The following is a 13,380-nucleotide window of genomic DNA, read 5'->3' on the forward strand; positions in this document are numbered from 1 at the left end:
TCCCAGGTCCTCTGGTGCCTACTAGCAAATCCTGCCCTTAGATCCTTTACTCTCATGCCGGTAAAAGGAGCCGATACATTTCCTGAGGCCTGAGGGTTGTGCATTTTGAAAGAGGTTGGGATCAAAGGGTTCATTAAAGAGATGAAAATCTTGGGCATTACTTTCAGGTTTCAGACACAGACTATTAGGGGCGGTCATGTGATATCCCCGTGTTTCTGAACAGACCCACAGAGGTGTCACTTATTCTATTTTTTAAAAAGCCCAGCCTCGCTCACAATCTTCATAAATGGCTTGGCTCTCACTTTTGTACGCATCCATTTCTCAGGTCTTGGAGCCCATTTTCTCTTGTGTGCTACCCTCCCATTCCAGCTCACATAAGAATTCCGAGAGGGAATAACTCGGAGAACAGCCAAGCCTCTTACTGCCCAGAAGCGCTGGACACTATTGAGTGACCAGTAGGCCCAACTCAGCCATTTCTGTGACCTGGCCCAGTCCCATTCAGGCCCAGGAGGGCAGCTCGTCTCTGTCATACTAGCTTGAAGGACCCTCGAGAGACATTTGGCAACCTTTGTGCAAAGACCGCCTTGCTAAAACTGTATCAATTTGAGATAAGCTCTTCAGGAGCATGAAGAGCGATATCAGGGCACTGAAATCTGAAGCTCCTTGGAGAAGAGAGAAGATGAGAGCTCTCTTTCTCTAAACCCATGCATTAATTTACAGACTAAATTTCTCTTTAATCTGAAAACCAAAAAACTCAATTGTATACATACAGATATACATGTAAGGCTCAACTAATGACTACATACATTCTTCGTGTGTTTTATTTTGCTTTAGTTTATTTTTTTCCTTTTATTTCTTTGGTCATAACTGAAATGCTGACTATCTGTCACAAGATGGCCTATTCTGACTTACCTGTTATAGATCTGGTGGTGGCGCTTTCATAAAGAGGAACACCTTCTCCTGCATTATTGAATGCTTTCAGGGAGATTACATAATGGGAACTTGACTCTGGAGAAAAAAACACAAGGACCGTGAATGTGGAGGTTTATTTCACGTACCGAAATACTCAGGGTAAATCAAACATAACATAATCTATTAAGTAAATTGTGGATTTAAAATGAGTGAGTTTGATTCTGGGAAGAAGGAAAAGGCAGCAGTGGTGGCAACATGGTTTTTTTTTTTTGAGCTTCCTGAATTTTCACATAAAAAGAAACTGAATAACTAGATGAAAAAGCAAATGCATTTGATCATTTTCAACAAAACTCGGTGCTGAGGTCTACTCTCAAATGCCAGCACGCAAGTGGGCACAGCCGAATCAATGACTGTCTGCACAGTATCAGTTTCTATGGAGGAGAAACCAGAGGGGAGCAGCAAATCTGAAAACACGATAGTTCTAGAATAGTCATTCTATCAGGCAATGCCGGAAAGTGCAGCAGACCCATTTGAGGATGGTAAACATAATTCCCAAAATTAACCCGCGAAGACTCCTTTCCAGGGCGATGCTCACCTGAGGACAAATGGCTGGATACGGATTTAAAATGTGAGCAGGACAGAAGCAATAGAAATGATGGGAAAAGAAAATCCAGATAAAGTAGGAGAGAGAAAATGTTATGAAAGAGGAAAAAAAAGTGTGTAATTTTAGTGAGCATTAGGGGTCGGCCAACTTTTCCGTAAAGGGCCAAGACTAAATATTTTGGCTTTGTAGACCACTCTGCCTCTGACAGGTATTTGTGTTTGTTTTGCTTCTTTACAATATTTCAAATATATGAAAAGTATTCCTAGTTCAGGGGGACCCAAACAAGAATAGGGCACAGGCCAGATTTGACCCACAGGGTGTAGTGTGCTAAGATGGGAGCCTTGCTCTAATGGAAACAATACAAGAGGAGCTCCACGTGTTTAGAAAAGCTATGTGAACCTCTGGGATTCCAGGGAAACAAATCACATAAAGAAAGCAATGAAAATCTGTTGAGGTTAAATTTCATACAGAACAAAAGGAGGAGAGGATCGTTCTTGTAGACAAGTATACACACATGCACAAACATACACACACACAAAAGAATCAAAATCACACCAAGGAACAGATCAAACCTGCAAGTTACTATTTCAAAATAAACTAAGCAACATTAAGAATATACAGTCCCAAATATTTAAAAGCAACATAAATTAAAATTAGAAAAAACTCAGAAATGAATTGGCGTAACTCCAGAATTACATATAAGTGAAAAAATAATTTTAGAAGTGAGAATATCTAGATTAATAACAAGGAGAAAATTTTAAAAAATAGAAATTAAGAAAGAGTAAAGAATAATTTGGGAGAAAGTGACATAGAAAAGGCAGATCTAACATACGAGTAATAATTGTCTTTGAGAAAAAAACCCAAAGAAACAAAACAGAACTAATACTAAAAAATGTAACTCAAGAAATCTTTGCTTACTTAAAACAATGTTTTAGGCATTAGGACAGAAAGAACACGTGATTTATGAGGGGGGAACTCATATAATGATCAGACTTTCTGATAGCAGCCCTTAATGCAGAAGAAATTGAACTAATTTATTTGGGATAATCAAGGGAAGAAAATGTGATTCAAATTAGTTAAGTTTCTATAGTCAACAAAACTTAACTTTAAATAAAAAGGGCATACCCAAACTGTTACCACCTTGAGAGGAATCAGGGATATTCATTTCCTGATACTGAAAACTACTAAAAAATGAGCTGTAGACATTTGAACTAGGGGAAATATTGAGTTAACTGATGAACAATAAATTTAATGAACTAAGACTAAGTGAAGGCTGAAAGGGAGAGATTTCATTTTGCAAGGCTACCTATTCTGATGTTGAAGTTATATTACAACCATAAACAAAATTAAGGGACAATAGGGAGAGCATATAACAAATGTTTCAATAGTCATTATTTATGATGATACTATTATTGTTGTTATTCTGAGGCTAATGTAATATGGGTTAAAGCAAATATGCGGTCATAAAAAATTCTAATTCTACATTCTCTGTGTCTTTGAGAACAAAGTTCTTGATGTGGACAAAAGAACATACAGATTTAAAATATGAAAGGTTAAGTGAAGTATTGTCTTCCAAAAATTTAATTAGAAAAACCAATTTAAACTCATAGGTATTTAATCTCTGTTTTGGTCTGTCCACTGAAAAAGTCTTGGAACACTTACTCAATTACAATAAGCATCCCTTGAACCCAGACTTGGATTAAAAATATATATATTTCCTATTGTAAGAAACAGGGCTTTTTGAGAAAAGGCTGATTCTGGTCTGAGATGATTGAGCTGAAACATCTTGGCATACCAGACAGAAAGGAAATAAACAAAGACTAAAAGGCTCATGTCACATGAATTCAGGAACCAACCTGAAGAGGCTCCCACAGACCAAAGATGAGGACAATCTGAGCTTTCACAAAGAAGAAGCTGCAATAAATTGAAACCCGACAGATATATATGAACAAATAAACTTATAAAGATAGTTTTAAAATTTTTGTTGAATTTATTGGGCTGAGAATGATTAATAAAATTATATAGGTTTCAAGTGTACAATTCTATAATACATCATCTGTACTCTGTATTGTGTGTTCACCACACAAAGTCCAGTTTCCTCTCATCACCACTTATCCCTCTTTACCTTCTACTAGGTCCCACATTTCCCCCTTTCCCTCTTGAAATCACATACTGTTGTCTGTGTCTATAAGTTTTTCCTTTCTTTCTTCCTTTCTTTCTTTCTTTTTTTTTTTTTGCTTAATCCCTTCTTCACTAACCATTAGAGAAATGCAAATTAAAACCACAATGAGATATCACCTCACATCAGTCAGAATGGCTCTCATTAATAGATGAATAAACAACAAGTATAGGTGAGAGTGTGGAGAAAAGGGAACCCTCCTGCACTGCTAGTGGGAATGCAGACTGGTGCAGCCACTGTGGAAAACAGTATGGAGATTCCTCAAAAAATTAAATATAGAGCTACCTTATGACCCAGCAATTTTACTTCTGGGCATTTAGTCAAAGAAATCCAAAGCATTAATTTAAGAAAATATACACACCCCTATGTTCATTGCAGCATTATTTACAATGATCAAGATTTGGAAATGGCCCAAGTGCCCTTCAGTAGATGAGAGGATAAAAAATAGCTGTGGGATTAGGCAATGGCATACTACTCGGATATAAAACTGAAGGAAATCTTATCCTTTGTAACAGCATGCACAGACCTGGACAGCATTATGATAAGTGAAATAAGCCAGTTAGAGAAAGACAAATACCTTATGATTTCACTCATATATGCAATCTAATGAACAAAATGAGCGAACAAGCAAAGTACAGACAGACTCATAGATTGAGCAGGCTGAGAGCTGTTAGGGGAGAGGATTGCTCTGTGTGGGGTGGAAAGACTGCAAAAAACAAAAAAAAGGGAGAGAGAGAGAGAAAAGAAATCATGGGCATAGAAATAAGTAAATAAGGGGGTAAATAGAAAATAAAGCGCGTCTAATTAATGCAAACTGATTACGGTTGTTTTACGCTGACCTCTGCTATACAGATTGGAATTCGGAATGAAGAATGTCCCACTTGATCTGAAGCTCTAAACTTCCTGTTCACAGTTCACAGCTGAAGATGACAAGTGGTCGGCATAGTCCGGGAGATACTGAATTCACTCTTCAGCTCTGCGTTGCCACCTCCCCCCTGCCCAGTTTACTCCTCTTTAGACAACGTTCTCTGTAAAAGCCTCTCTAGCCTTTCTGCATGATTGGCTTTTAGACTTTTGGAGTGCATATTATTTTTCACTGAAAAGAAAAAAACAAAACAAAACAACAACCAAAAACCACTTTAACTGGTTCATTCTCATTTTCCTGGCTGGAATTTTATCTCTATTACAATCCCAACACGTGCACCTCATCTATCTGCTGTCTGGCCCCTGAGCAGTATTCATCATTTCTTAATCTCTCTCCCACAGTGAATGTGAGGTAATTGTCATTTCAATACTGACTCTTGCTAATATTGAAACCCATGAAGTCCCTAGTCGCCTGAGTAATAGCAGCTTCTTTGCCTGGAGGTCAAGCCATGGCACGGGGACCCTAGCAAAGACTGAAGCTTTATCATATACCAGCTGTTGGGTGAATGAATTACACTACTTGCTGAATTCCACAAGTCTGAACTAGGCTGTGTACACCTTAGGGGAGAACAACCTTAAATTAAAACAAGAAGTGGCAATGGCTTAGCCTGAGGAAAAGTAAACAGATTTGCCACAGCATTATAACGAGAAAAAGAATATCCGATAGAGCTAGGGTTCCTGGAGACCTTTGGTCCAGCATTTGGAGGATCAGGTGAGTTCACTTCTTTCTGAAGTGACACAGAGCTGCCAGGAAATAAAAGACCTGGGACAACTCCATAATCCTTTGTGGTAGCTTTTTCAAGGAGCTTTTCTTTATGCTCTTTATACTCTACCTGCTTTGGGGCTCTCTCTGACCTCAGTATAGTGCTTTTGTCAAACTGCATTTGATCTGCCGAGAAAGCAATAGGATCTTTTCATGCCTCAATAAAGCTTGATCTAATACTGAATCAACGTGAACGACAATAAAAATATTAGTCAGTTATTGGTTAATGGTGGACCAAGGATTATATTGCTTTAATCCCTTTTTATATTGTGATGGAGATACTGCATTTGAGTGTTTATTGTGGGGGAAAGTACTGTGAAAGTAAATGGGGAGCAAAGGAGAATGAAGGTTTTCTCCCCATACAAAAGAAGGGTGTCATTTACTAGTTTACCGCCAGAGAGCAATGTGGAGCTACTTTCCTGCACATGCTCAGACTCTTAAACCTTAAAACCAGTAAATCACAAAAGAATTGCCTAGAACTGCACCCTCTGTAGAAGCATCAAATGAGTTAAACACATTTAATATTACCATAATGAATTCAAAATGAATTAATCATTAATTATGGTCAGAGCCCATTGTTCAGAAATACACTTAATGACAATTATGACAGTAACTTTATTTTTTGGATTTGCTAAAATGTTGCGGATATCTAGGCTGGAAAGTGTATCAGTTGAAGCTGAAAAATAAAGCACAGTGGCATTTTCTTATTTGAATACACTGGAAATGAATCATACTGACATAACTTGGTTTTTTGGTGGATGTCTATGGGAATTATTTTAAATTATGGGTATTATGAGTGATTCCACAGATTTAAAATTATTGATCAGATTTCATCATTGTTTGGTTAGCCTTTCTTATAGAATACACTGGACTAGGATAAAGGAGGCTAAAGAAATACTTAGGAATTCTTGGAGCATCCAAAATAGATGGGTACTGGCTAGTATCTTCTTTGTGGCTGGGGGGAAAGGAGTAAGTGAACATTTATTGATTATAGGGGCTGTAAAGAGAAGGAATGGCTAATGGGGAGAAATTTTGGTTCTCCTTCCCCAGAGAGCTGGTAGGTAAGAAGACCCATTAGTCTAAGAGCTTTTGTTGAGACTTGCCTGAATATAGTGAGAGGCCTGAGGTTCTCTGGGGCAAAGGGAATGAATCAAGAGACCTGCAGATAGCTCCTCAGGGGACAGACCAAGATGCTGTCCTGGGGACAAACTCCAGTGAGGGCATCATTATTTTTAATTAATATTTTATATAAATTAAATGCCACTGGCATGCACCTGATTGACAGCCTTTAGTCCTTTATTCATTACGGATTATGTATGTTCTTCACTCAGTGTTCCTGCCCAAACAAGTGCTTGTCAGGGTCTTGTCTCCATGCCCCTGCATTTTCTGCCCTCTCTGTTACCACTGCCGATGAGTCAATTAGAAAAAATTAGAGTGGTAGCTATTTTCCTAATGCAGACACCTGCTCGTTGCAGTGAACCTGGGCTACCACACACACACACACAAAACGCAGGTCACTAGATCACTGTCAGATGGTAAATGTTACTGGACACCTTTGACTCCACTGGATCCAAAGTGTTTAATTAAGTGCAATGGGTGAATAACAAATACAGCTGAGCACATTGATCTCTTCAAAGAGATTCATTTCTGTAATACAAAGAATATTTAATTCTACCTCATTACATATACACCTTTGCAAATTTGATTAGTAGCTAATCTAACTAACACTCTTATCTAGGAACACTGTCCAAAGAATGGTCAGATTTGTAACATAATTTGTATATTAACTAATCTTGCAGGTACTAGACACTCAGCCAGTTTGCGTGAGAAAGTGAGTCCAAAGAAGAACTGAGGTCATTCTTTTTTTAATCTACTGAGGTGGAAATCAGGTAAAAATAAACTTGATCAGGAATATTTCATCGTTTGGCATATAGAAGGTGCTTAACAAATATTCATTGAATAGATGGATGCATGAGACCAGAAAGGATAAATTGCTTAGCAAACGTTAAATAGCAAGCCCCTAAACAATCTGAACACAGAACTCAGATTTCTTGACTCCATCCTGCACATTCTGATATCCATGAGCTCTTTAAAAAAATGAACGCCATTGGATGGGGTCACATTCCCCCCTTGACTTGTATAGTCTGATTCAACTGTTCTTCATTCGTTCCTCCTTCACTCATCAATTATCATTGAGCGTCTTCTGTATATAAGACATAGTTATACGTTTCCTAGGATACGTAAGGGTCTTTTTAAAGCCTTACTTGCCCAGATAAATCTTTTCATGTAGAAGCTGTATTGGAATTAAAAAGATTAGAGCAAAGAGTGCTGAAATCAGAGAGGCTTTGTGGATAAGATGGAGGTTTGGCTCAATCTTTTCCTGAAACGTTGGGGCGAAAAGGGGGACTAAGCAAATGCAAGTGAACAGCTCAGAGTGGAGGGAGCTTTGTGCAGGGGTGGAGTCAGAACCTGGAAACAACGCAGTCTCCTCTCCCTTTCTTCCACCCCTCCTCCACCTCCACTTCTGACACCCCCGCTCACTTCCCCTCCTCCTTGTCCTAGTAGCAACATTTGTTGCATGCCTGATTAGGCCCTTGGTTAATGAACTCACACCTCCTATTTTATTTAATCTTTACCTTAATCCAGTGTCTGGCAGACAGTAAGTACTTAATACATATTTGTTGGATGGATGAACAATAATCGCCCTCTTAAAGTGGAAAAATTCTAATTCCCGAAGTTTACCCTCAACCTCTAGGCCATTTGCCTTTAACTGAATAAGAGCTGGTGAGTTGAAGAACATTTTGAAAAAATTTCAAATTGTGCTTTAAGGGAAATTAATTCCTCAGAGCTCTGTAATACTGGAAAGAGGGAAAAGATGTTGAACTTGGGTATACCACAGAGAATATTATAGTTGTTCAGGCAAAGATGACGAGGCCTGGACTGTGGTGACAGAGTACAAGCGCAGAGCCAAGGATGGGTGTGAATAATATAATTTATAGCTCTGTTTGGAAGGACAATGGGGAGAGGGATATATTAAAAATGACTCCTAGATTCTGAGTCTGGTCGGGAGATTTGTTTAATCAGTTATTTCAACAATGTTACAAAGTAGAGTGACCCAGAACGATCATGCCCATCTTAGAAATGGAGGCTCTGAGGTTCAGGTGTGATCATCTCAGTCACAGAAGACACACGGAGAGCTGAGTGCCTCCCCTGTGTCAGGCTTGCCCCTCTGCAGTGCCAGGGCTGGATGGCGGGGTTTTCTCGGGGCCACTCAGCAGGGCAGCCTTTGGTGGCCCATTAGAGCGGAAGACACATCCCTCACCTGCTCCCTTGGTGAGGTGTGCTTGCAGACAGCCCTCAGATTCAGGGAGGTGACTGGGAGAATGCTCTGGTTCGGGAGCACTGGAAGCAGCTTACAAATGGAGCTCTTCATGAATGGATTTCTCAGCAAAGCTTGAGCTCAGGAAAAGTACCAGATACAGTATCACCGAACGCCAAACATACAGCTCTTCCTCTTCTTGTTTACCTTTCTTAAAGAAAGAGTTGCATTAAATAAAAGACAAGGTGGAAATATTATGACTGCCTAAGGGCTCAATTAATTAAAAATGCAAATACTGTTACTTAACTAATTAAAGCAAACAAACCATTACTTTAGTTTAAAAAGCCATTCAAATTGACTCCCTATCAGAAAGAGATAAAATAAAACAAAAATCAAATCAAATCAAATGTCTTGGTTAGGAATGAAAAGGGGAAGCATACTTTTCCTTTTACAAAGTATTGCCACCCCTTCCTCTTGTCCTTCCTCCTTTCTCCTTTGCCTTTGTTCCTGGCCTCGTGCACCTTCCTCCCTCCGCACACATTTCTTTGGTTTTCTGGGAGGGGTGGGCACAAGGAAGCAGAACAGAAAACAAGACATGAGGAGAGAGAATGGTATAAATACTAACAGAGAGGGGCTGAGGGAAGAGAGCAGAAGACCATATAACGACTGAAGGCCTTGTCTATCGGCACTTGATGGACCGGATACCAACATCGCCATCTTATCTTCATAGGAACCTAAGAGGTAGGTACAATGATTGTCCCCTTCAGAGATGAGAAAATGCAGGGTTAGTGCTGGTCATGGAATTCACTGAGTTAGCAGTGCTCAAATCAAAGCCAGATTGGTCTTATTTGCAAGTCCACTCATGGGTGACTGTAGAATAAAGACTGGGGAAGACATGAGCAGATGCCCAGATGCTGTACACACTCTTTAAGTGGACAAGTAGAAATATGATACAAGACACAAGTAATTTTGTTCTTCACCATGTTTTACTTTAAGCAGAGCTGAAAGGGAATTTTCCACTGCTTAGTAATGTATATCAGCATTACATAAATATCATGTGATTTTCTCTTAACATCACGGTATGCTAGCATTTGTCATAGTGACTATTATTTTATCGTTTGATTTTGCCTTTTCACTCAACAAGTGTCTGAGACTTTGTGTGAGTGTATCAGTGCCTGTATGTGTGTATATCAAAGTTTCTTGCTGAACCTGTCAGCTTCTATATTTACTCAAATTCCTGCCTTCATCTGAGAATTCTCTTTTGTTATCTGCATACTCACCTTTAATTACTCAATACGTCACGCTGATGATATTCAAACACTCAGGTGGCTTGCAGCCTCCATACATATATGTGTGCGTTTACTTAAAATCATAGTTGACATTTCTCTATGTACCATTATTTCTGCTTTCTTAATTATCTTCATACTAAATCCCATTTAAGGTAATCCACTAAGTATTATAAAACAGTGTTGTCCTCTGGCACTTTCTGGGAAGACATAAATGTTCCATATCTACGCCATCCAATATGGCCGTCACGAGCCACATTTGGCTATTGAACAGAGCACTGAAAATGTGAGTAGCATGACCAAAGAACTGATTTTTTTTTTCATTTTAATTTTCATATATTTGTTTACACAGTCACATTTGGATAGTGGCTTCCATGTAGGACAGCACACCTATGTAGAAGCTGTTTATCTTTCTCTCCCATGGTGTTGTCATAGTTACTAAAGTCTCATGGACAATACCAAGGACAGATGGAGTAGATTCAATGTGAGGTTCCTGCTGCTATTTTTTCTCTTCAAATGTGAAATAACTTACTATGATATCTATCATGATTTTATTACACTAGGAGTTAAAAATAAAGCATTTGCCTTACATCTGATCAATTTCTTATACACATATTAATTTCTATCCTCCTGGCAATATGATTACCTCAACTAATAAGGCTTCAAGTACTTATGGATTCCAATTCAATTCTGTGCTCTAAAATTTGGATTTCTTGCTTATTTAAATATATACTTAACTCAAAAAAACATGTTTAGATGAAAAATAGCTGTTAATAATGGAACAGGACATTAAATTAATGACAATTCTAAGGTGTCTGTAAAATTAAAGTATTTTTTAACCCATGCTTTAATAAAACATGAAGAAATTAAGTTGGAATAATAGGTAAGAAAGAAGACCTGTAAAAATAACTACCAATGATAAATGGTAAAAGGAATATAGCATCAGGCCATTGGCTCATAAACAAATATAGCTTCTGGCTTAAGTTCTAAAGAAAATCAACTAGTATTTTAGTTACCAACTCAGGTTGTCATGGGGTGGGGAGGGAAGATAAGGAGAAAAAAAATATTAAACATATACAAGTGGGCTTAAATGTGCTGAGACAAAAATCACATGTTCTCCATTGTTCCTGTCCACACTGTTCTACTAAAAGGAATCTTCTCATTTTTAAAAGTTATGCTGTACTTACTTCAGCCCATTATAATTACAAATCCTTCATGTGTTCTACAAAAGGCTAAGATCAAGTTGGGAAATTCACTCAGAAATATACATAGGTCCTTCCCTTCCTTCCTTCCTTCCTTCCTTCCTTCCTTCCTTCCTTCCTTCCTTCCTTCCTTCCTTCCTTCCTTATTTCCTTATTTCTTTATTTCTTTCTTTTTATTTTTCTGAAGTGAGAAGCAAGGATACAGACTCCTGGATGCACCTGAACAGGATCCACCCAGCATGTCCTCTAGGGGTCGATGCTCTGCTCATCTGGGATGTTGCTCCATTGCAACTGGAGCCATTCTAGTGCCTGAGGTGGAGGCCATGGAGCTGTCCTCAGCACCCAGGCCAATTTCGCTCCAGTGGAGCCTTGGCTGCGGGAGGGGAAGAGATAAGAGAGAAAGGAGAGGGGGGAAAGGTGGAGAAGCAGATGGGTGCTTTTCCTGTGTGCCCTGGCTGGGAATCATATACATAGGACTTTTCTAAATACCATTTGTAGACTCTGTCAAATAGCAAAGCTACCTAGGGGCTCTTAAGACTAAAAAAAAAATATTTATTATTGCAAAACAATAATAAAGAGTTCAAATACCAAACAAAAAATGCTCTATTTTATTGTTCAGGACTTTTGTTTTATTGGGCATTACTTGAAGTAGGAGGGCTCTGAAGAAAGACTAAGGTTTTTTTTTTCCCTCTGTGAGTGTCAGCAATTTTTCCTGCACTGTATTATTATAAGATAATTTAACTCAAAGTAAAAATGATAAAGTAGGTAAGTATAATTAGAGAGATCATTAAATCATGCCGTAGTAGTTTAAAAGATGAATCAAAAAATATTTTCCAGTGATGAATGTTAACAAGTAATGTCCTTTTCAGAATTCAAAATAATGAATATGGTATGAACTGCATTTGTCACAAATATATTGTATTAGTAAGGATACAGACAAAGCTGCTATAATAAATAAACACCAAAATACATCAGTTTAAATAAAAGTGACAATTTAAAAATAATCAGTCCAATGTTGGTCATCTGGCTTTGCTAATCCTTGGCTTCCATCTCTGAGTCTAATTCAGCGTCGTCTCTCGGTGAGTGAGACAGGAAAGGACCCTGAGTGTCCACATGGGCTCATGCATTTGATGAGTGGCAATGCCAAGGAAGGACACTGTCACATGGACTGCACTGGCCAGGAGTTAGTCACACAGCCACCCACCGCTGTAAAGGAGGCCATGCATGAAACTTGCCCTTCACTGGGCAGCCAGGTGCCTCGCTCACACCAGGGAGGTGGGTCCATTATTAAAGTCACTGCCTTTGGATGGAACCAGAAGTAACCATCCATGGAAAGGTTTTCCGAAAGAGAATGAACTATCAGGATGTTTCAGAACAGTGATGGTTATTTTTGCCTGGTCTCTCCTTTAACCCACATACTGCCCATGAGACATGAGCATCCTCATTCACACTGAAGGCAGGTGCCCTTTCCTATTTTTATTCTTTTATACTCCCAGTGGCTACCATCATTTCTGGCATGTAGTAAAAACTTAATTTATTTTGTTGTTGTTGAATGAATAAAATGACTGGCTAAATGAAGGGAACTAAGGAAAAAAAATTGACATTCAAAAAAAGTTTAAATATCTTTGCCAAGGTCAAACAGCTTCTGATTAGTGGAGTCAGGATTCAACCCGTATCTACTTGAAGTTTTCTCCTAAGAGATTCTCCTGCAAGGAGGTCCCTGTGATAAAACCAAGTCATCCGTTTGAGAGAAGCTCATCCCGCACAACTTGGAATATAAAATCTGTAATGACTGCAGCTTTGTCAGCAAAGGATTTGTTGTATTTCCTTTGTGGAATGTGAAAGATACTCGTGCCGGTCTCATAAATTTCCTGAGTAATCACCCACTCTGCTCTCGGCCTCCTTCATGTCAGAGAATTCCATGCTTGACCGATTCTCAAATGAATAATTCCAACACGGAGACTCATTCCAATGTGCTGCATTTTTTGCTTATGATTATAAATAGTAAGGATAACACCCGATTAATGGATGTTTTAACAAATACTCAGTGCCAGAACACTCACATATTCCTGGTCTCATCCTTAACCTGTCAGCTACAACGATTTCTGAACGGATCCCTTCAAAAACCATTACATCTGGTAATGGGCGAAGAAGGCTCTCATCCAGGGGTCTGAGTAGGGATGCTCACTCA

The 13,380-nt window shown here is 38.8% G+C and overlaps 1 protein-coding gene across 1 annotated transcript in view; it reads right to left on the minus strand.

The window, feature by feature from the left end:
• The window catches only part of DCC (DCC netrin 1 receptor), a 1,159,181-nt gene that overhangs the window by 140,215 nt on the left and 1,005,586 nt on the right, over window positions 1–13,380 (minus strand). The window contains exon 16 of the mRNA XM_066246236.1: window positions 913–1,008. Within this exon, the coding sequence (XP_066102333.1) occupies window positions 913–1,008 (96 nt within the window). The remainder of the gene's footprint in view (window positions 1–912; window positions 1,009–13,380) is intronic.

Source organism: Saccopteryx bilineata, chromosome 11 (genome assembly GCF_036850765.1).
Source record: "Saccopteryx bilineata isolate mSacBil1 chromosome 11, mSacBil1_pri_phased_curated, whole genome shotgun sequence".
Lineage (NCBI taxonomy): Eukaryota > Metazoa > Chordata > Mammalia > Chiroptera > Emballonuridae > Saccopteryx > Saccopteryx bilineata.